Raw genomic sequence first — 24,052 nt, 5'->3', positions numbered from 1 at the left:
ACTTCAGCTAGACTCGCCTGGCGGCTTCCTCAGGAAAATCACGGGCGGGCGCCCAAACCCCCTCCGGCCCGCACTGCGCCTGCGCGCACCCACAGACTACACTTCCCAGAAGTCCGCTTTCCACCGCCTCTGACGCAAACGCTCGGGCCTCCCAGCAGTGCGATCGTTGCTGGTACGCTATTGGCGGCCGCGCTAGACCCTGTGTCCCAGGAGATACCGCGGCCACCACGTGGAGACAGCAGGACTCGAGAGGGCTCTGGGACACGGACGCACTGGGGAGCACGGAGCGGGAAGGCAGAGTAGGGGCGGGGGCCGTAATGGAGCGAGTGGACAGAGGGAGTAGGGCCCGGGACCCAGGGGTGACGGTTTGGGGGCGGGGGCTGAGAGAGGTGCGCGGAGGTGGTGAGGGAGGAATGCAGACGGTCAGAGGGGTGGGAAATTGCAGGAAAAAAAATGGGGCCTTGGGAGATGCAGGGGAAGAAACTGGTCTCCCTGAAGAAATGCTGCTGTGCGGCCCGGGGTCCTAATGGTCCTGCTGGCTTACAGAAAATTTGTAAAGCGTGCAGAGAAGCGAGAAAGCAAAGGATCGTCAGCAGCAAAGAAGTCTTAGCCCTTTGCGTCATCACCCAGGCCCTGTTGTGGGCGTTATATTTACAGAACCAAAGTGGGGGATCCATTGCCCAGTACCCCAAATAGGCCACCTCTAGAAGCAGAGGCTGGTGAGAAAGGAAAGAGGATTGTCATTCAGATGCCACAGAGTCGGGGAAAATGGCAGACTCTTGTCTCAAAGCCCTTCTGCTCCGGGAAACTCCAGGAAAAACCCTGCAGTCCTCAGCCAGACCAGAACAGAAGGCAGTGTCCAGATCCTGCTCCTTTTCAAATACCGTCTTTTGGGAACCACAGGAAGTCACTGCTGCTGAAGTCACTCCCCCAGGCAGCTCACTTTGGTCCTTGCCGCGTTTGGACTTTAGACTCCTTCCTAGAACTAGCCTGGGGGGGGCCAGCACCACCATCGACCGACCAGTCAGTTTCCAGGGCCAGAAGGACCACAACACAACGCGTATTCTGGTCGCCAGCGTTGAGAGACCATCTCTACCCTCCCCTGGCTTTTATATTAGTTTCCGGTTTGAGACCGGTGAGACTGGCCAATGAACTTCCCAAACTTTCACACGGGGAGTTCAACCGCGACCAATTGCTTCCTTCCCATAGTCTACACTGACTGGTTAGTCTTCGGTCCAGCATCTCCCCGCCTGCCTGCCATTTTTATCTCTGTGGTGCAGGTGCCGGCCTACCCTTACGACCACACACAATCTGATACCAGAATCCGGAGGAGGAGGGCTTTTCCCCTATCCAATCACCTTGATAGGCTAGCACGTGCTCAGAGCAGTACATCCTATTACCCGCATCTGGCCCAGCATGAGAGTGTGCTTCCAGGATAGGATGCTCCACTTTCAAGGCAGGTGCTCGGTTACCTAGGCAACGTGGGCCCGCCCTCTGCTTCATCAAAGCCTGGACGACAGAGATTTCCTTTGGTGGCCTCTTTTTTTTTTCTTCTTCCCGCTCTCTGGCTTCTCCCAGTGGTCAGACTAGGGTGTCAGTATCATTAAGATGCACCACATCATTTAATCCTCGGACCCAAGCTACATTCCAGATGAGGACAGTGAAACAAACGAGGGAAGTCACAGGAGAGGAAACTGGGGGTGCTGGGGTGGAAAAGGGTGTCTCCAGGCTGGGGTCCCCCTGTACCATAAACAAAGCCAAGTGCAAAAGCATTTGCTGAATGTCTCAGTGACCCCAAAAATGCTAACAGCAGCTTCCTTAGGTGGTGATTAATGACATCTTTTCCTTCCTTTTTTAATGTTCAGTGGAGGACATGTTCATTGGTTTTAGAGAGGCATGATTTTAGAGAGAGGCAAGGAAAGAGAGAAACGTTGATATAAGAGAAAAACACCCTTTGGCTGCTGCCCACAGGCGCCCCACCTGGAATTAAACCTGCATCTTAGGTAGGTGCCCTGACCAGGAATGGAAACTGCAGTCTTTTGGTGCCTAGGATGGTGCTTCAAAGCAACTGAACCACGAGGCATGTACCCTGGTCTGGGAATCGAACTGGTGACCCTTTGGTTGGTAGGCCACTGCTCAATCCACTGAGCCACACGAGCCAAGACATATCACAGCATATTTAATAATGATAGTGAATATTTCATAGTAAGAGGCTGATACACCTTGGGCATGGTAATTATGGGATGGGGAATGTTAACTGGGTTCAATCTATGGAGAAGAAAAACAGGGCAATCCCCCTCCAATTCCTGCAAAAATGCAGGGGGACTGGGAATAGTGCCCAAAGAGAGGAAGGCAGTTTTTGGGACACACTGCCTGTCAAAGGCAGATTAACAGCTCTTGCCTTCCTGAAGGGTGGGGCTGGAGGGGCTGCTGCCTGTTGCAAACTGTAAACCTGACTGTGAGGAAGTGAGCAGGCAGAGCGACACGTGACAAAGTGGGGGGCAGCTCATATAGCCACTGTTTGAGCTGTGGGGGCCCAGATGTTTCCCTTTGGGCTAACAGATGCATGTGCACCTGGGCGCAGCTGGGAAACTTTTGAGCTGACTGAAGACAGCAGCCGAAAGAGGGTCAAAGTGACTGAGGAGCTGACGAAAGTGGCGAACACAAGGCACCCAAAGGGAAGGATGGATACCCACACTGGCTTCCTGCGCACCTGGAATTTTGGGACAGCTTTTAAAAGTTAACGCAAACTCTCTGGTGCTCTCTCTCCCTCCTGTTCTGGGTACGGCCACTTCGCAAGAAGTTACTCTATTGCCCTGGCTGGTGTGATTCACTAGCTTGAACACAGGCCTATGACCCAAAGGGTTGCTGGTTAGATTCTCAGTCAGGGCACATGCCTGGGTTGCAGGCCAAGTCCCAAGAAGAGGGCACAGGAGAGGGGACTACACACTGATATTCCTCTCCCTCCTTTCCCCTCTCTAAAAATAAATCTTAAAAAAAAAAATGTCATTCCCTTGCTTTGCAGCTTAGTGCAAGCTCTCTCACTGGGCTTTTGACATTTGGACATTCTGGGCCTCTGTCCCTGCTCCGGGAATGGATGGGCGCACTCCTGGGACCAGGAGATTCCAGCCCCACATGGAGGGGCACCTGTTCCGGGAGGCAGGGTCTCACACAGCGATGTGTGCCTCCCTGGGCTCCAGCACGTGGGACACCATGATCCAGTGTAGCACAGCGCACGGCTTCCGGACCACTGCATGGAGACTGAGAACAACACACCCCGGATCCTGAGAGGTGCTGCCAGATGATGGGGACTCCGAAAGCCACAAGTGCACATTCCAGAGAGGATGGAGATCTGTTTACGTGACTGGCTTAAGGGCAGACAAGGAAATTAGGAATTTCTGGGCATCGTTGTTGGCTTGAAGTCTTTTGGGGAGCAAGGGAAGTTTTGGATCTCGGAGAGGAGGGCTCAGAGCAGGAGTGCTCTCTGGAACCCTGTTAATGAAAACCCATTTCCTCCTTCAATGCAAATAGCAGGGTAACGTGGATTCAAGGCATCAAGCAACAGAAACTCAGCTCCAGGGTTACAGCGGGTCCCAGTACCTGGTGTAGAATCTGTGTGTGAATTAGGTCACTGAGCCCACACAATGTAATGGGGTATATTTCCTTACAAAATCTGCTTACAGAGGAAGACACTGAGGCTCCCAAAATGACCAGAACACACTGACTGGAGCACACAGACCTGGGGTCTGAACCCAGCAGAAGTCTTGAAGTCTTCTGCTGGGTTCAGAAGTTCTTGCTCCCAACATGATCCAATCAGTCACACACTTCTATCTTATCAGCACTGCTGGGTGATTGCATCTCATCATCCTCCTACCCCTTCCCTTCTCTCTCCCACTTCTAACTGTCCCTATCCACCAGAACAGGAGGGGACGGCCTCTGGGCTGCACAAGCACACACAGGACACTCCCCAAAGAGGGCGAGGCGAACCCCTCCCACCACACAGCCACCACTGAGTCTAGTTGGCTAATTCATTGGCTCTGGTGTTTTCCTCATGCAAAGTATCAGACCCGAGCCTTGGTCTCCTCAGGAGAAATCCAGAAAAAATAGTAGGTCTCTGAGTGGTATTTAAATACCCATTTATTAATATAATGCTTTATGCATCATTTTATTGTTAACAGAGCACCATTTTTAGATTATCTGCTATTTATTATTAATAACAGATCACTATCATCATCAATAATGAAATCATTAAGTACACCATGGCTAAGACTGAGAGCAAGGCATAAATTGGATAATGAGCCAGCCACACTGAAGGCACTTGATTTTCACAAAATTCCAGCCAGCATGGAGTGAATGGGGGATTGTGATCTGAGGATTGTGCTCTGGTAACTGAAACAGCCCTGGAGGGAGGAGGGCCAGCCTGGCTGGGTTTCTGGCAAGGGGCCCTTCCCCATCGCTGACATACAGGGTCTGGGCCCAGCCTCCTAGTCTCACCATTCCCGAGCCAGGAATCCAAGGCTGGTAGGGGCAGGTAGCCTCACTCTTGGGGCAGGATTGTGGGGTTCCTATTGGCTGCTCATGTCCACGCCCCCAAGCGTTGACACTCATTTTGACAGGACAATTGCTACCCATTATCTTTTGCATCTGACAACTATTTATAGTAGTGCAGGTCTCCAAGATTAAAAGCTTTATTTAAACTGCCCTGGCTGGTGTGGCTCAGTGAATTGAATGCTGGCCTACAAAATCAAAGGGTCACTGGTTTGATTTCCAGGGACGTGCTTGGGTTGCAGGCCAGGTCCCTGGTGGGGGGCATGTGACAGACAACCACACACTGACATTTCTCTCCTTCTGTTTCTCCATCCCTTCCCCTCTCTCCAGAGATACGTGAATAAAATATTTTAAAAATTTTATTTAAACAAAATATAAAATACTATCACTATGAAAAACTTGGGCAACTCCATACTGTTATTTCTTAATACTGAGCAAAAAATTACTTTCCCTTCACAAACAACTGAGCAACTGATACTGTTGCAGGGAAACAAGGGGCTGGGTGTGGGGAAAACGAGGACACCCACAGATGGTGACACCCATCTACGGTGACACCCACATACGGTGACACCCATCTATGGTGACACCCTAAGCTCTGGACTAGATTTTGCCCTGTGTGACAAAGGGAGAATGTCCCCACGGAGCCCACCTTCCCCTGTCCCTTTCTCCTCCTCCTCCTCCACTCTACTATCCAGGAGATGGAGACCCAGAGACACTAAGTGTGTTGTCCAAGCTCTTAAAAACGTTTACGAAATCTCATTCTGGAGCCACAGTGGCCCGGCCGTGTTCCCAGATACCAGACCTGTTGGGGGACTTGGATTCCACGTGTCCCTGTAGATGCTCTGGAAGCAGCTCGTGTGCAGGGCATGGCTTCTCCCCAGCACCCACCTTCCTCAGACCCGTCTGGCCAGGACTTCTCTACAGTCCTACCTGTGGGCTCCAGGACTAAGTCTGGCGCTGACACATGAGCTCAGCCCACAGGTGTGGATTCTGAGATCCAACGGGGCCACTGCTACGTGTGCATCCTCCTCTAACGGTCAAAATGTTTATGCTCCAGCTGACGGGTTTCCTGCACTTGCCACACAAGTACAACTTCTCTCCCGTGTGGATCCTCCAGTGGAGGGTAAACGAGAAATGCCTGATAAAGGCCTTGCCACACTTGTAGGGTACCTTGCTCACGGGGTCCACCCGGTGCATCGCCAGGGATGGGCATGTTGTAAAGTGCATCAGGCAGATGCAACACCAGTCGGGCTTTGCCCGTTATGTGGGCGCTTGTGGTTGGTGAGGGTCAGCTGCTGGGTGACCTGCTTTCCGCACATGGTGCAGATGGGCTTCTCCCCAGTGTGCATCCTCTGTTGCAGGGTGAACTGCATGTTCTGGCTGAAGGCTTTTCTATAGTCCCTGCAGGTGTATGGCTTGTCTTAGCTGTGGATATTCCAGTGGATGGCGAGGTACAATGGCTGGGTGAACTGTTTTCCACAAAAGCGCGTGGGAAGAAATTCTACCTGGGGTGGATTTGTCACAGCTTCTTCAAGGCCGAGTCACAGCCGAAAAGAGCCTCGCAGCACTCCACGCACTCAGTTGGCTTCTCCCGTTGTGTCTCATCTGGTGCAGTATGAAGTTCGCATCCTGGCTAAAGGCCTTGCCGCAGTATTTGCACCTGAAGGGCTTCTCCCCAGTGTGCACACGCTGGTGGACGGCAAGCTTCGAAGGCCGGGCGAACTGCTTCCCACAGGTATCGCACAAGAAGGGCTTCTCCCCGGAGTGAGTCAGTTGGTGGTTCTTCAGGGACGAGTTGCATCTGAAGGCCTTGCCGCAGTCCTCACAGGCGTACGGCTTCTCCCCAGTGTGGGTGCGCTGGTGGACGGTGAGGCTCAACTGATGGGTGAACTGCTTCCCACACGTGGAGCACAAGAAGGGCTTCTCCCCGGTGTGCGTCCTCTGGTGCAGCGTGAGGTGCCCCTTCTGGCTGAAGGCCTTGCCGCAGTCCCCGCATGCGTAGGGTTTCTCCCTGGAGTGTGTCCTCTGGTGCACGATGAGGCTCTCGTTCCGTGTGAAGGCCTTGCCACAGTCCCTGCACACGTATGGCTTCTCCCCGGTGTGCGACCTCTGATGCGCGACGAGGTACTCATTCCGGGTGAAGGCCTTGCCACAGTCCCCACACATGTACGGCTTCTCCCCGGTGTGCGTCCTCTGGTGAACAATGAGGTTCCTGTTCTGGCTAAAGGCTTTCCCACAGTCCTCGCACATGTAGGGCTTCTCCCCGGTGTGCACACGCTGGTGGGTGGTGAGGCATGATGGCCAGGTGAATTGCTGCCCGCATGTGGTGCACAAGGGCTTGTCCCCGGTGTGGATTCGTTGGTGCTTCTTCAGGGACGAGTGACTGCCAAAAGCCTTCCCACATGCCCCACAGGCGTACGGCTTCTCCCCGGTGTGCACACGCTGGTGGGTGGTGAGGCATGACTGCTGAATGAACTGCTTCCCACACGTGGTGCACGAGAAGGGCTTCTCCCCGGTGTGGACTCGTTGGTGCTTCACCAGGGACGAGTTATAGCCGTAAGACTTGCCGCAGTCCCCACACTTGTAGGGCTTCTTCTCTGTGCAGAGTTGGGAGGGAGCACTGAGGCCTGTAGCACCTGAGTTCTTCCTACACATGGTGAATGGGTGACTTCCTGCTCCTCTAAGCCCTTCCGATCTTGGTGGGGCCGGAGAGGGGCTTTGGTGGACAAATGCCTTAAATTCATGACATACCGGGGCTAATGCCTGGGACAATGCCTGGGACATGTCCAACTGCCCCAGACAGGATGCGAGGTTCCCATGCTGCCACCCCATCGGGTCCCCCTGTGTCCCCACTCCTTCAGAGGCACAACCCCGTGCATCACCATTCCTTATGGGTCTCTCTGCCTCCACCACAAGGGCTGGTCTCTCTTCCCAAACGTCCTCCTGTGGGTCCACTTCTCTCATGTCAGGTCTTGTCTCCAAGTCTGAGGAGAGACAAAGAGATGACAACACGCATGTCGTTAACAGCACTGGGAGGGAGGAGCTTCCCAAGACACAAGACATGGCCTGATGTTGGGGGACAGCCTGTCGTGGGGTCAGAGGGAGAAGGGAAGCAGTGAGCTGTGACAGTGAAGTACAGGGAGCTGAACAGAGAGATACAAAGGTCCCCTAGGACTGGGCGCAAAGGCGGACAGTGGAGCTCAGAGCTGGGCAGAGCTCAGAGCTCTTTCCCTGGAGAGAAAGAAGAGGAAGGATCAGCGGATCAAAGGCTCCCACAAACACAGAGAGGGTTCACTGCACCCGGCTCTCACTCCCATGCCTCATCCTGGACGCCCCCAGCCAGTTGTGCTTCTCAAAACACTGACTTTTATTAGAAATGTTCAGCCCTGGCTGCTGTAGCTCAGTGGATTGAGCGCAGGCCTGTGAACCAGACGATCGCGGTGCGATTCCCAGTCAGGGCACATGCCTGGGTTGCAGATTAGTTCCCAGCAGGGGATGCACAAGAAGCAACCATACATTGATGTTTCTCTTCCTCTCTCCTTCCCTTCCCCTCTAAAGATAAATAAATATTTTTTTAAAAAAAAATGTTAAAATGACTCTCATGTAGCTATGCTGGTTGTTGTCCTCTGTGTCCCCACCAGCCAAGTAACCTCCTGCTTCCCACACTGCCCAGGAGTGGCCCAGCCCCAGCTGCTGACTCCTTTCCCCTCCCCCGTCCCTGCTGACCACAGCTGCTCCAATCCCCTCCTGCTTGTGTCCCGTGGGTTCCTCAATTTCTGTCTCTGGTATGGGGGGCTGTCCTGAGTTCCAGACTCTGTGCACGGACCTTAGGGTTTGAGCCAACATCAGAAAACTGTGAAATCTTATAAAAAACTCTCATTACAAAAGTGAAGATCCTGTCCTATGAAGCCCTCCTTCCTCAGAGGCAACTGGAAAAGCAGGAATGGTGAGCAGCTGTCTCCCTTTCCCCATTAAGGCCACACTGGACGAACAAGCCCCGAGTCTGCGATCCCTCCGCGGAGCCACAGGAGCCAGGACTTCAGTCTGTTCTGTACGCTGACCCCGATATGCATGCCCCTGCCGCACCCTGTCTCTGCGCTCTGCTGAGGGATAATCCAAAGCCTATGGGTGCCCCTCTCCGGTATGGCCCACTGAATGCATGGGACGCAAGACTCGTGATTTTGGAACCTTCGCTCCCAAATAATAAAGGGAAAATAAGGCCCATCAAAGAGACTTAGCAAAATAAGTCAGACACGCAACGACCGATCCCGTATGATTTCAACCATATGAGGCAACCAGAACTGTCAAACTGATAGGGACAGAAAGTAGGGCATGGGTGACGGGGCTCAGGGAGAAGAATGGGGAGCTGCTCTTTAGAGGGGACAGTCTGTCAGCTGCAGATGTCTAAGAGTTCCGGAAGTAAATGGTGGTGATAGTTGAAATAATGTGAATGAGTGTAATTCATGCCATGGAAATGGTTCATTTTATGTTATGCATATTTTGCAACCATTAAGAACATGAGTTTGTGCCCTGGCTGGTGTGGCTCAGTGGACTGAGTACTGGCGTGCAGACCAAAGGGTCACTGGTTTGATTCCCAGTCAGGGCACATGCCTGGGTTGCGGGCCAGGTCCCCAGTAGGGGGTGTATGACAGGCAACCACACGCTGATGTTTCTCTCCCTGACTTTCTTCCTCCTTTCCCCTATCCCTAAAAATAAATACTTTTTTCAAAGAAAAGAAAGAAAATATATTTGCTAAATAAAAAATAATTACTAGTCATCCTAGATTCAACCTCTCCCTCCCAACGCCCAGACTGTTAACCAGTGCCATCACATAGGAGAACACCTTGAGGACTGGACACCAGGAGAACTGGACCAGACCAACGCCCCACCACAGCCGTGACGCAGCAGCCTCCTCTGCTCTCCACAACCCACTGTCCACTCCACGGGAGGAGAACCTCAGGAGCCAGACCAAACCCTCTGGCGCTTCCCCAGTATACAGGGGACCACAGGCAATGCCTTCGCACTCTCCCCACTCCTCTCCACCATCCGGCCTTGTGATTCCCTTTGATTTCCTTGTCCATGCCCAGTGCTTCCAGCCTCAGGGCCTTTGCACCTGCCCTTCCCATGGGAGCTCATCCTCGAGCCCTAGTGAACCTTGGTCTCCCACAGGGAGGCCTTCTCTGTCCACCCTACGGTGGGAAGGAAACTCCCACCTGTCACTCTCTCGCCTGCATCATTGTGAGCAATCCTTACGGCCCCTATTCTGTGCGCTGACAGATCCCATAGTGGGAGGTAAACTCCGTGAGGGCAAGGGCCTATGCAGTCCCCAACTTCCACACAGTGTCCAGGACACAAAAGGCACCTCATAAACCTGGACCAAGCACAGGCCACATGCTGGCGCGGTGCCAGGGAGCCCTGCCCGCGTGTGAATAGGTGCTGGTATGATTATACCCATTGCAGGCTGGGGAACCGAAGCTGTAAGAATGCGGCCATACCCTCAAGGTCACTCAGCACATGGCATCATCTGGTCCAATCCCCCCACCTGAGTCACTATCTTGCCCCCCATAACTATCCTATCCCGGAGAAAAGGATTTGCGAAGTACGAAAAGTAGGAGAATGATCCTGGTTTCATGACCCTGGTGTGTGGGGATGATGCCCGATGTCAGCGGGTGGTGGCCTGGGACATGCAGTCTAGGGTAACACCAGAGGGAAGTGGGAAGGAGAGTGGAGATGGGTTTGGTTTGGGGCCAAGGGGTCTGAGACACACTGGGGACATAACTGGCCACTAGCACCACAGACTGGACACAGAAGCCGTGGTTGTGGACATGGTTGGAAGTGCAGTCCCCAAAGAAAGTAATTGATAAACTGGACTCCATTAAATTACAAGCGCCTGCTCATCGACAAATGGTCCTGGGGCACCCAGAGACCCACATTCAAAAGAGTGACGATGTGTGGTGCTGGGGGGCGATGAGACTCTGGGTGGCGGGCACACAATGTAACATACAGATCGCTTATCCTAAAAATGGACACCTGAAACTTACATGATCCTGTTAGCCAATGTCACCACAATTTAACTGTAGTAAGCTTTAATAAATTTAACACCCATGTTAGACTCATTTTATATCACTTGAACAATAAACTCAAAATGGACCAAAGACTTAAATAAAGAACTAAAATTGTAAAATTCTCAGAACAAACAGGAATAAAGCCTCATGGCCTTTGGTTAGGCGATGGTCCCTCAGATACAACACTGAAAGCACAAGCAACAATAAAATAAGTGAACTGGACCCCGTGAACATTAAAAACATTTACATTCCAAATAATGCCATTGAGGAAAAAGTTTACCAACACATTGTGACAAATATATCTGTTAGCTCTGGCTGGTGTTGCTCAGTGGATTGAGTGCTGGCCTGTGAACCAAAGGGTCGATTACCAGATCAGTGCACACGCCTGGGTTGCGTGCCAGGTCCCCAGTAGGGGGCGCACGTGAGGCAACCACATATTGATGTTTCCCCCTCTCTCTCTTCCTTCCCTTCTAGCTAATAGGAAATAAAATCTTTAAAAATATATATCTGTTAAAACAGTCGTATGAAGAATTAACAAAAACAGAATACATAAAGAACTTTCCATATGAACATGGAAGCAAACAACCCAATTAAACAAACAGGCAAGACCTGAACCAGACACTTCACCGAAGAGAATACACTGATGGCAGATAAGCACCCGGAAAGGTCCTCAGTACCAGCCGCAAGCTGGGCTGAGGTGAGACTGCACACCAATGACAATGGCTGCAGTGAGAGACTGGACGTGCTCAGTTCTGACAAGCACAGGACACAATACAATTTGGGGCACCTGCTGGTGAAAATTAAAAACAAGATAGCTCCTTTGGAAAAAAGGTTAGCAGTTTCTGAAACAGTTAAGTAAGTACCTCTGTATGCCCCAACCATCCTCAACAGAACGGACAGACCGTGTCTACAGAAAAACACCTTGAAATGGAAACAGCCCATAGGCTTATCATCAAGTGAAGAAATAAACACATCGTGGTCTCTCCATAAAGTGGAATATTACTCAGAAATAATAGAGAAGTTAAGTATCGACTTGGCTGGGTACCTCAGTTGGTTGGAACGTTGTCCCATGGCCAAAAGGTTTGAGCTGGCTCCCCAGTTGGGGACCATATAGGGGGCAAGTGATTGCTATTTCTCTATCTCATCAATGAAATTATTCTCAGGTGAGGATTTAAATTTTTTTTCTTTTTCTTTTTTTCAAGATTTTATTTATCTATCTTTAGAGAGGAAGGGAAGGAGGGAAGGAGAGAAGGAGAGAAACATCAATGTATGGTTGCCTCTTGTGAGTCCTGTGCTGGGAACCGGCCTGCAACCCAGGCATGTGCCCAGACCCGGAATCGAACCGCAATCATGTGGTTCGCAGGCCCAAGCTCAATCTACCGAGTCACACCAGCCAGGGCATAAATTTTTTTTATAAAAAGAAGAAAATGAAGGAAACTATTGATACACACAGATGACATGGATGAACCTCATAAAAATGATGCCAAGTGTAAGGTGTCAAATAAAAAGAAAAGAACACTTGCCACATGATTCCATGTACCTAAAATTCTAGAGTTGGCAGAGTAAACGCAGTGACATAAAGCAGTCCCCTGGTCGCTGAGTGATGGAAACTGACTGAAAGAAAGGACAGTTTTTAAGCCACTGGATGTGTCTACTTCGCCATGAGGAGGATTTCCCAGGTGAACATCAATGTCAAAATGCATCGAATCGTTCACATTCACTGTGTGCAGTTAATTGTAAGTCAGTTACACCCCCACATAAGCTGTTAAAGAAATGTGACCATACCCTACTTCCGAAAGTTAGTGTTTTTCCCGAACAATATTATCTAGAAACATCTTTGCGTGTCAGTGATGGTAACGATTGCCCACTGCTGACCAGGGCCGTCATGGCCGTCATTGCCGTCATATGGATACACCCAGATATGTGCAATCAGTCTTGTAGGTGGGGATCTAAGGCATTTCTCTAGATTTTTCTTCCTGTGAAAAACTGCACATTTATAGAAAAAATTTTAAAGGATATATTCCAAAAATAGAATTGTTTCAATTTGGTTAATAACACCAAACTGCCTTCCAAAAGAGCTGTACCAACTTCATGCTCCTAAAATTAAGAGTCCCTTTCCCTACACCTTCATGATATAGGATGCGGTCACTTTTTTTCTTTACTGACTCACCCGGAATATGCTTAGGGACGGAGGAAGGGGATGGGGAGGGAAAGCAGGAGAGCAAGAGCAAGAGAAACAGGCCTGGCTGGTGTAGCTCAGTGGCTGAGCGCGGGCCTGCGAACCACAGATCGGGGTTCGATTCCCAGTCAGGGCACATGCCTGGGTTGCAGGCCAGTTCCCAGCATGGGGCTCATGAGAGGCAACCATACATTAATATTCTCTCCCTCTGTCTTCCCCTTCCCCTCTAAAGATAAATAAAATCTTTTAAAAAGAGAGAGAGAGGAAAAACACTGATGAGAGAGGCATTGATTGATTGCCTCCCATATGTGTCCCACCTGGGGATCAAACTCACAACGTAGGTATGTATCCTGACTGGGAATAGAACCCGCAATCTTTTGGTGTATGGGACGAAGCTGCAAGCAAATGAGCCACACCCAATGAGGAATGTTAATCTTTTTCATCTGTCTCTCATGGATGAGGATTTTATTTCTGTGACTCAATTGGTACTTCTTTGACTCTTTGACTAGTATGGTTAAAAATCTTATATAAAGTATAATTCCTTCCATTTCCACATCTATGATTTGCATGCTCATAAACTTGGTCCATTTTTCTACCATTCAGTTACTCTTTTTCTAGTTTATTTCTAAGAGTGCCTTATGTATTTAAAATACTCTGACTATTGTAATGCAGTAAATACTCTTCCTCACTTCATCACCTATCACGTTTATTTTTAGCTTTGAGTAATTTGAATGTTCTACCTATTCGGATCTGTCCATCTTTTCCTTTTCTCTGTCAGCCTGAAGTGACAGGCACATGGTGAGTAACACAGGGAAGCTGCCCCCTTACCCAGCGAGACCAGGTTCCAGTAGGTCTCCATCATCACGTCCCTGTAAAGGTCCTTCTGCGCAGGCTTCAGCTGCTGCCACTCCTCCTGGGTGAAGTCCACCATCACATCCCTGAACGTCACCGACCCCTGTGAGAGGAAGCGCACATAGCTTACTGCAGGGCCCTCCTCACAGAGGCTGGGAGACACGGCCAGAAGGGCCGAGAGGATCAGGAAGGCACAGAGGATGCAGCTGCCGTGATGTTAAGAAGGTACAGAACTCTGAAGGGCCCGACCATCCTTCACTGGATGGTCCTCGGTTGGTAAAAGAGAAAACTAAGGCAGTGATCACAGAGAAGGTAACAGTTGGACCATTTTCCAACGATGTGACCTCGTTGGAAAATACTCAAATCAATCCTTAAATGGTTCAACACTTATCAAAGGATCCATAGTTTCCTCTGCTACACTCAAGAGACTTGAGAAGATCAAACAGAAAACTGTACATGAATGCTCACGGTAGCATTACTAATAAAAACCAAGAGGTGGCACAACCCAAAGGCACACATGGTCTGCCTGTACCATGGAATAGCACATGCAGCTATTAAAAAGCAAACCTGCTACAACACAGACGCACATCAAAGGCATGAAGCTCAATGAAAGCAGCCAGACACCCAAAACCGTGCCAGGTGATTCCGTTTATAGAAATGCCCAGCCCTGGCTGGGCTGCTCAGCTGTTTGCAGAGTTATCCACACACCAAAGGTCGAGGACGGGGTCCCAACTGGGGTGCACATGCGAGGCAGTTGATCCATGTTTCTCTCCCTCTTTCTCCTTCCCTTCTTTGCAAAAATAAACACTTAAAAATAATAAAAACCTTCAAGAATATTAAGAGTCCGATAGACCAGCAAAGCACACGATAAACAATTTACCCGCCTACATATATTGGCAAATAAACATTTTCTAAACATCAAACCTCAGTAATGCCCCAAACGATGCTACTCAGAAAGAGATCACGCGACCTCAGCTGTCACCTACCACATGGATAGTTTATAGTACTTGCTATTTATATTCAATTACCAGAATAAGGAAAGAATAATAGCCACATGAAACAGAGGCAGCTCCTTCCGCATGGGGGCGGGAGAATAAACTGTTCCAATCCATAACTTAAGACTTCTAAAGGCATTAAAAATACCCGCCAGAACCCAACCTTCCTCTACAAGGAATCTCTCTTAAAGAAATCATACAGCCCTGGCTGGTGAGGTTCAGTGGACTGAGTGTCAGCCTGCAAACCAGAAGATCACCTGTTTGATTCCCAGTCAGGGCACATGTCTGGGTTGAAGGCCAGGCCCCCAGTAGGGGGCGCGCAAGAGGCAGCTGATCCATGTTTCTCTCACACCCTCCCTTCTCCTCTCTCTAAAAAATATATAAAATCTTTACACAGTTGTTCCACCTTCTATAATAAAAAAAAAATGCCCTGGCTGGTGGGGTTCCATGGATTGGGCGTTGGCCTGGGAACCAAAAGGTCGCTGATTCAATTCCCAGTCAGGGCACGTGCCTGGGTTGTGGGCCAGCTTCCCAGTTGGGGAAGTGTGAGGCAACGGATGGATGTATCTCTGACACATTGATGTTTCTCTTTGTCTCTTTCTCCCTCCCTTCTCCTCTCTCTAAAGATAAATGAATAAAATCGGGGAAAATAAAACAGAAAGGAAATGTAAAAGAATCATACAAACTGGAGGGAAAAAATGTATGCCCAGCCCTGGCCTGGTGGCTCAGGTGTTTGAAGGGCTGCCCATATACAAGAAGGTTGCAGACTTGATCCAGGGTCGGGGCACGTGGTTCTCTCTCACATCTGTGTTTCTCTGTCTCTCTAAAGCTCAATGAGCCTATCTTCCGGCGGGGATAAAAAAAATTACGCCCAGACATACATATGTAATTTAGTGATTTGAGAGAGGAAGAGATGTTCTTACACTTATTGATGAATTCATTCCTTCTTATATGTGCTCTGACCAGGGATCAAACCTACAACCTTGACATATCCAGATGGTTCTCTAACCAGCTGAGGAACGTGTATATCTTTTCTATTGTAAAGTATCTCTCGCATACAAGGAAATTTACAGAAGAATATCACAAATAGCCACCAACGAAAATAAAACTTCAGGGAGAGCCAGGGACATTCTCAGGTTACTCCCCAGAAATGTCCTCCGATTGTCGCCTGGATAATTTAGTGCTGTCTGCCTATTTCTGAAGGTCCCTTGTCCAGCAGGTCCAGTCTGGGGCCTCTGTCACACAAGATGGCACATATTTAACCTGCCACTTCCAGGTGCCTGCTGGTGTTTCCACACTGACCCCAGTGTAGGACAGGTCACTCCTGAGCTATTCTGTCCCATGTGGTCAACAAAAGCATTTGTCAGTAGCGTACTCTCCCACCCCAGGGTGAACACAACTCCAGGAGACCGCGCTGGAGGCCTGGGCCCTGGGTACGGCTCAAGGGGAGTAGAGGGTCGTCCTTGCTGGGCAGCCTGACGGTAAGGAAGGAGGTACACGAGGGGCCATGACTCACCAGGGCCTTTGTGGTCAGCGGCTGGGTGGCCATCCTTCCAGTGCCCATGGTGATTGGAGAAAAGGCAGGCTGGGGGCAGGGGGAGAAAGAGCAAGGCACAGTGAGAGATCAGGTCAAGGCCCGACCCACAATACAGACAGGACAGACGGACAAACACACTACAAGACAAGCAGACAGAGACATGCACATTTTCTCATGGTGAGGGCATGCGGGGGGCCTGCGGCTTTCACAGCACTCTGCAAACCCTCCAGGAAGCAGTAGTTGTGTCCCCAGGTACGGTGACTTCACGATGTTTTACACAGAATTTACTTTTTACAAATGTATTCTTTCTGGACTTGTGGTCTCTGATTTCAATCCCTGTCCTGCGAGGCCAACCAGATGGGCTCCTTTTAATGGAGGAGGAAGCCACCAGAATAGACTTTCCCAGAAGGCACAATGGGCCCAGAGCCATTGACACGTGTAAACACCCTTGTAAATATCTTAATTTTTTTTTAGCCCTGGCTGGTACTGAGCGTGAGACTGGGAAACAAAGGGTTGCCGACCGGGTCCCCAGGATGGGGTGCGTAAGAGGCAACCACACATTAATGTTTCTCCCTCTCTCCTCCCCTTCCCCTCTCTCAAAAAATAAATAAAATCTTTAAAAAAAGAAAATATCTTAATTTTTTAAAATTATGAGAGAAAACGCAGATCTAATGCAGCCTGGGTTATATTTATAGCAATGCAATCACAACTATAATTTTTCCATCAGTTAAAAGGAGGCTATAGCCCTGGCTGATGTAGCTCAGTGGATTGAGTGCGGGCCTGCGAACCAAAGGACTGCAGTTCGATTCCCAGTCAGGGCACATGCCTGGGTTGCAGGCCAGTTCCCAGCAGGGGACACACAAGAGGCAACCATACATTGATATTTCTCTCTTTCTCTCCTTTCCTTCCCTTCCCCTCTAAAGACAAATAAATAAAATCTTAAAAAAAAAGGAGGCTATAAAGGCACAGTGGCCTTGGAAGTGGCATGTACATGGGCCTGGTGACCTCTGAACCCAGTGTGGCCTCAGATCTGTGGCTGCAGAGCCAGGGGTGGTGGCTGCTCCTGCTCCTCCTTCTCTAGCCAAGCTTTCTGGCATTTCCTACCCTCCACTGTTTCCAAGGGAAAGAGGATTTGCCATCTGTGGGGTGGTTAGGGCGGGGACTCTGGTACCTGGATGCCTGGGTGTGGAGTTGGGTGATTCACTTAAAGTCTCTGAACCTCAGTTTCCCCATCTGCAAAATAGGAATGATAAGGGTCCCTACCTCAGAGTTACGGGGAGGCCTATGAAATGGCCAGAATCATACCCTGAGCACCCAACACACCCTCCCGGAACAAATCCACCCAGGTGAGCATGGGGCAGGGTCTCTGGCCCTCTTTCCTGACCCCACACGTGGCTACCACACACGTCCTGCCCTCCCAGGGCCAGGGGAGGCTCTGAGGGCGGGAAGGAGATGGCTCTGGGGCCCGCAGGCAGACAGCTCCGCCAGGCCGCCTGTCCAGGAGGGCCGTCTTTCCCACGCTCTCGGGAGGGCACCTCTGACATATCCACACACCGATGTCAGCCACGCCCAGAGACAGGGGTGCACACAGACAGGGGGAGCTCGGACAGGAGAGCCGCACCCCACACGCACAGACACGCTCCCACCAGACGCACAGGCGCAGAGGAAGAGACCAGACCCAGGTGGACACCTGGATGGCGCCCTCGGGCTGAGACACCGCGGACGGAAACAAGGGCAGACACGCACACAGAAGTGCACCCAGAAGGACGCTGGAGAGGCCAAGACAGGCAGTCGACACACTCGCAAGAGTAAAGGGGAGACACAGGAGGCCATCCGGACACAGGTGGTAACAAACACGGAGACACAGAGCGACTGCCTGGGAGTCTCAGCCCAACACACTCTCTCCCACACTCTCTCTCACACACACAGCCACGGGGATGACCTTTACCCTCACGAACCCGCCCCCTCAGTGCCCACTTCTCAAGTGCACACGCCCCTTCCCGGACCTGCAAGTTCCCTGGCCCGCCCCGTCCGCAGCGGGAGTCACCCTCGGGAACGTGCCCGAATCCCCCAAAGTCCACCGACCACACTTCACCGCGCGGCAATGCGGCTGCACTTCCCAGAATGCAGTGCGCCGCCGCCGCCGCCGCCGGCTACCGCCTCCCGTCCAAGCGCGGGCTGCCCAACCTTCCCGGGCTGGGGAGGCGCGTTCCAAGCCCCACAAGCCCGCGCGCCACCGGGGCCGAGGAGGCGGGGCTCCCGAGGGGCCAGGGGAAAGGTCGTGCAGGGGAGCGGGGAGAACGCGAGGCGGGAGAGCAGGAGGGGAGCCAGGGCGAGAGAGGAGTGGGGTGGGCGGGCGGTGCAGGGGCCAGGGAGGTGGGGGGGGAGGGGGTGCCGGGAGCGGAGCGAGCTGGAGAGCCGGAGGGGGAGTGGGTGAGGCGAGAACAGAGGCTGTACCCTCTCTGCAGACGTCCTGCGTCCACCCAGCGACCCCGACTGTCGTGGCGACTTGCAGAAAATTTGTAAAGCCTGCGGAGACGCGAGAAAGCAGATGATCAGAGAAGATGGATTAGCCCGTCGCGTTATGTGCCACCCCCAGTTCTGGACATGTTACTGTTACAGAACCAAACTGGGGTTTCTGTTGCGCGCAGCCCCCAAGCGGCAAGGTCTACACGCAGAGGCAGGTGAGATGCTGCCGGGTCGGGGAGAATGGGACATTCTCTCGTCTCAAAGCCTCTCGCCTCCGGAAAGCTCGAGGAAAAAGCTAGCCGTCCTCAGCCCGACCAGAACCGAAGGCAGCGTCCAGAGCTCCTGCTCCTGCCCCAAAGTACCCTCTTTTGAGAACCTCCGGTGGCCACTGAGCAGTCGCCCGGGCAGCTGTCCAGTGTCAGGCCCCCTCCTAGAACCCACGGGCGCCGAGGTCGGCCAGGTCCGGGAAGTCACGAGTTAGCACATTTGGGAGGTGGGCAAGAGAGTGTCCCTTACTTACCCTGGGTTTATATTAGTTTCAGGTGTGGGACGGTCTGATTGCCCAATTAACTTCCCAAAGTTCCCGGTGCAGGAGGTGGGTCCACTAGAGACCAATCGCTTCCTTTCTCCAGGCTAGACTGACAGACTAGCCTTCAGTCCAGCACCTCCCCGTCGCCGCCATTCTGACCTCTAGTGCTTGATTTCCTTGGTGCCACCCCGCCCTCAGTCAGTTACCAGAAGCTGAAAGGTGGGCTTTTCCCCTATTCAATCGTCTTGATAGACCAGCACTTGATAGTATAGCAGGTGCAGTGCTTTCTATAAGCATCACCTGGCCCAGGACTGGGATCTGCCTTCAGGATAGGATGCTCCACGTGCTGGGCAGGAGCTCCTTTACCTAGGCAACCTGGTCGCCAAGACAGAGATTTCCTCTAGTGGCCCTTTATGTTCCTGCCCTCTGCCTGCTCCCAGTGGTCTGGCCAGGTTATTGGTATCGTTAAGATGTACAAATTCCTTTAATCCTAGAAACCAAGATACTTTCCAGATATGGGCTACGAAACAAGAGGAAGTCACAGAGGGAACTGGGGATCCTGGGGTGGGAAAGAGGGTCTCCAGGCTGGGGCACCCTTGTACTATATAAACAACGAAGCCAAGTGCAAATGCATTTGCTGGGTGTCTTAGTGGCCACAAAAATGCCAATGGCAACTTCCTTATGTGGTGATTGATCATTTCACTTTCTATCATTTTTAATCCTCAGCAGAGGATATGTTCATTAATTTTAGAGAGAAATGGGGAGGAGAGAGAGAAATATTAACGTGAGAGAAACATGCATCCGTTGTTTCCCTCTCCTATAGGCGCCCCACCTGGAATTGAACCTCCAACTTAGGTACGTGCTTTGACCAGAGGTGCACCAATGCTTTGGTGCACAGGGCTCCAGGCACCTGAGCCACCCAGCCCGGGCTCTATCCTCTTTCAGACGTTAACTGGCTTTGACCTAGCCAGTCTGAGCTGTCCATGGTACTGAACCGAAACCTTTCCCCACCGACCTGGCTTTGGTGCCGAGTCAGACCAGCTGAAGCTGTCCATGGTTACATCTCTAGGCAGAATGCACAGCCCTGTCTATCCGCGTGGGAAAGAGCCCCGCTGTTGTCTGGAAACAAAGCTCTCTGGGCTGCGAGGAGCTTGGGATGAAAGCAGGTGACGGCAAAACCTGCAAAGTCATTTTTAAGAGGCAGCTTTGGCTTTCAGGGTGGCAGGGCCTGGCTACAATCTGACTGCAGTTATTAACATGGAGTTTCTCAAACATTTCTGTGGCAAAAAAAATGTGCCCCCCCAAAATGAAAAGACAGATGTGCCAGTATTTAGGACGATGACTACCTTGGGTTGGGGAAATTGGAGGAGTGCTATATAGCTTTATGTGTTATTGGAAAGTTCTAGTTTTTACGTTGTGTAGTGGAGGTCAAAGAAGGATATCATAGTGCAGGGGGGTTGAATTCATTTTCGCCAGGGGCTACATCAGCCTCGTGATTGCCTTCAAAGGGCCGAAATAATTTTAGGACTGTATAAATGTAACTACTCCTTAACTGTTAAGGAGTTGAAATTACATTCGGCCCTTTGAAGGCAACTGCAGGGCTAATGTGGCCCCCCAGTGAAAATGAGTTTGACACCCCTGTCAACGTGTATTTATAAGAATACAGCATGAAAAAAAAAAGAATACAGCATGGCACTAGCTAATGTGGTTCGGTGGATTGAGGACGGGCTTACAGACGGAAACGTCATGGGTTTGAATCCCAGTCAGGGCTCAAGCCTAAATTGGCGGTCAGGTCCCCCACAGGGGGCTTGCAAGAGGCATCCATCCGTGTTTCTCTCTTGCTCTCTTTCCCCTCTCCCCTCTGTAAAAATAAATACAATTTTAAAAAGGAATACAGCCTGGCTATATTTTATGCTAATTTGAACTAGAAACATTTGAAATCATGTTTCAGTGACTTTTTCGGGGGGGATGACATGAAGCCTTGCAATTTAAAATACCCTAAAATCCTTATTTTCTAATATGATCAATCATGTATATGGTAAGCCATTTTTGTTATTTTGGTATCACTTTGGTGAAGAGCTCCGAGAACCATCTCTTGTTGGAGTTGGCCTTGAACGATGCAGGTTTTGAGTGGTGCCAAGTCTTCAAAAATGAGCCTCTGGCATACAAATCCAGCCACATTGGAATCAATGATTGAATCGATGGGTGTGTTTGTCCTTCCCAAAGATCTGGTCACCAGGGAAGCCACAGCTGCCTCATGGCTCAGGAGACAGATATTCGTAAAACCACCACTATGTGCTCAATATTGCGAGAGACACCTTATGTGTGTCCCCTTCCATTAAGATGGTAATTTCCCCACTAAAGAGCAGGGAGCTTTCGGGGTCTGATTTGAGCGTCTGATCAGCTCGAACCACCGAATAGCTCTTTCCTCCTTTTCTAACCTTTCATGGAGGTGTTGGCCCAGTGGGTTTTGATGTTCTACGTTCTCTAAAGAAGTTGGAACTCATCACGTTAAAAATACTTATTGTTGCCCTGGCTGGTGTGGCTTAGACTGAGCACCAGCCTGTGACATGAAAGGTCACTGGTTCGATTCTCAGTCAGGGGATACGCCTGGGTTGCTCGCCAGGTCCCCAGGTGGGGGCCTATGAGAGGCAACCGATCCATGTATCTCTCACACATTGACATTTCTTCTCTCCCTGTCTTTCTCCCTTCCCCTCTCTAAAAACAAATAAAATCTTTAAAAACTATTTATTCTTTATCACTGTCTGCCTTGCTCTCTGTAACTTCACCTCCACGATGGACACTGTATGTTTCCAACACACCCCTGACCCTGCAGCTACTAGGTGAGGGTTATGAATATCCAATGTTCCAAGTGTCCTCATGTGGACAACTCACTAAATTGAAAACAAAGAAAGTGAGCTGGATCGAGTCCATCTAGTCACTGGATGCAGCCCATGGTGTGCCCAGCTGAGTCACTAATGACCATGGCCACTGTTGGGTAAGACTCTGTAGGGAGACCGCTGTTCCCTGGACCATCATTGGTGGCCCAGAAGGCAGGGCTGTGTGGTACCAAATAGACTCCTGTAAGGATCACCCCACAAGAAGAAAAATCTACTTCACTTTTTAATGTTTTACTTACTTATTTGACAGATTTGCTGTCCCACTTATTTATGCATTCATTGGTTGATATTTTAAAATTTTAGGGGAAAGAGAGAATGGGGGAAACATTGATTTGTTGTTCCACCTATTTATGGATTCATTGGTTAAATCTTGTATGTGCCCTGATTGGGGATGGAACTGGCAACCCTGGTGTATCAGGATGATGCTTTACTGAGCCACCTGCCCAGAGACCCCCTCACCTTTTTTTTATTTTTTAAAGAACTACAGAGAATCTGACTGTGTGGATGAATCTATTAGTTATTGTGACCCTTCCCCCAAGACATGTAGGTTATTTAAAAAACGTGATCATTTAAGATACTAAGATTCAGTGGGAGAGAAAGACAGACATCAATTTGTTGTTCCACTTGTTCGTGCATTCACTGGTTCCATCTTGTATGTACCCTGACCCAGTACTGAACCCACCTTAGGTTCTGGGGACGATGCCCTAACAGCTGAGCAACACAGCCTGGCCCTTAAGTCACACTTATTGTTAGGCTGTTGTATCTTCACAATAGTTGGGTGATGTTATTATCTTCATTCTACAAAACCATAGATCTTTTTTTGCAATATTAAAAGGTCTCAAGGACACATCACTGCATTAAAAGGCAATTTGCAGAACCACTGCTGTCACCTGCTGTCACTTACAGGTAAACTGAGCAACAAATGAATCAGTGCCAGATATTGTGGACACAGGATGTGTGTATGTGTATAAAGGCTGGCCAGATTCAAAACACAAGATATATAAAAGGAAAGAATGTACGTAGCCATGGCCGTGTGGTTCATTGATTGGAATGTCATCCCATACATCAAAAGGTTCAAGGATCAATTCCCAGTCAGGGCAGGTACTTAGGTTGAAGGTTTTATTCCTGGTACATAGAGGAGGTGGAGAATCGATGTTTATGTTTCTCTCTCTCCCCACCTTCCTTCTCTAAAAAAAAAGTATCCTTGGTTGAGGATTAAAAAAAAAAGTTAAAGCAGATTACCGAGTTGATCAAGGTTGCATCTGTTTGTTCACGATGAAAACCTAGTGATTTTTTTATATGACTATCATAGCCAGAAAGTTGATGACACATTTTCCAATCCCAGCATGGCAAAACTAAAGGACAGAGATTTTCTTCCCTAAGGATTATAGGCTTCCAGGACAGGCTTAACGTTTAATATTTGGGGACCAAGACTATGCACGGTGGCCTTGTTCTATTTGGTTTATGTCAAGGTACAAACTAATTTTTCCTGCTATGGTATGCCATAAATGTAACATGGCTGCTTACATGTGTATCAGTTCTATATAATAGTTAAAATCTTAAAGAAAAAAACTAAGCTGTGGCCGGGAAGCTCAGTTAATGTTGTCCCAACATGCCTAAAGGTTGTAAGTTCGATCCCCAGTCAGGGCACATACAAGAATCAAGTAATGAGCCCTGGCTGGTGTAGCTCAGTGGATTGAGCGTGGGCTTGTGAACCAAACAACCATGGTTTGATTCCCAGTCAGGCCACATGCCTGGGTTGCAGGGGCCAGTTCCCAGCAGGGGATGCACGAGAAGCGACCATACATTGATGTTTCTCTTCCTCTCTCTTTCCCTTCCCCTCTAAAGATAAATATTTTAAAAAAAAGATCACCTTACTGTACACTTGGCCAGGTGGCTCAGTTGGTTGGAGCATCTTCCTGTATACCAAAAAATTGCAGGGATAGACTCCCAGTCAGGACACACACCTAGGTTGTGG

General features: G+C 50.1%; 1 protein-coding gene across 2 annotated transcripts in view; it reads right to left on the bottom strand.

The window, feature by feature from the left end:
• Positions 1–5,135: 5,135 nt before the first annotated feature.
• LOC118992210 (zinc finger protein OZF-like) overlaps positions 5,136–24,052 on the bottom strand; it is a 35,489-nt gene continuing 16,572 nt past the window's right edge. Inside the window, exons 1-4 of one of the 2 annotated variants that reach the window (XM_037053911.1) lie at positions 17,348–17,550; positions 16,156–16,224; positions 13,621–13,747; positions 5,136–7,532 (exon numbers count right to left, since the gene is read on the bottom strand). In XM_037053911.1, coding sequence (XP_036909806.1) covers positions 6,079–7,532; positions 13,621–13,747; positions 16,156–16,203 — 1,629 coding nt within the window. In that variant the 5' untranslated portion in view covers positions 16,204–16,224; positions 17,348–17,550 and the 3' untranslated portion in view covers positions 5,136–6,078. Of the gene's footprint in view, positions 7,533–13,620; positions 13,748–16,155; positions 16,225–17,347; positions 17,551–24,052 lie in introns of those variants that run through there. The other variant, XM_037053912.1, reaches the window with a different exon arrangement.

Source organism: Sturnira hondurensis, unplaced genomic scaffold (assembly GCF_014824575.4).
Source record: "Sturnira hondurensis isolate 20B ecotype Veracruz unplaced genomic scaffold, ASM1482457v3 Scaffold0008151, whole genome shotgun sequence".
NCBI classification, from domain to species: domain Eukaryota; kingdom Metazoa; phylum Chordata; class Mammalia; order Chiroptera; family Phyllostomidae; genus Sturnira; species Sturnira hondurensis.
Note: the sequence above shows the minus strand (reverse complement) of the source record. Positions and strands in the feature narration are given on the sequence as shown.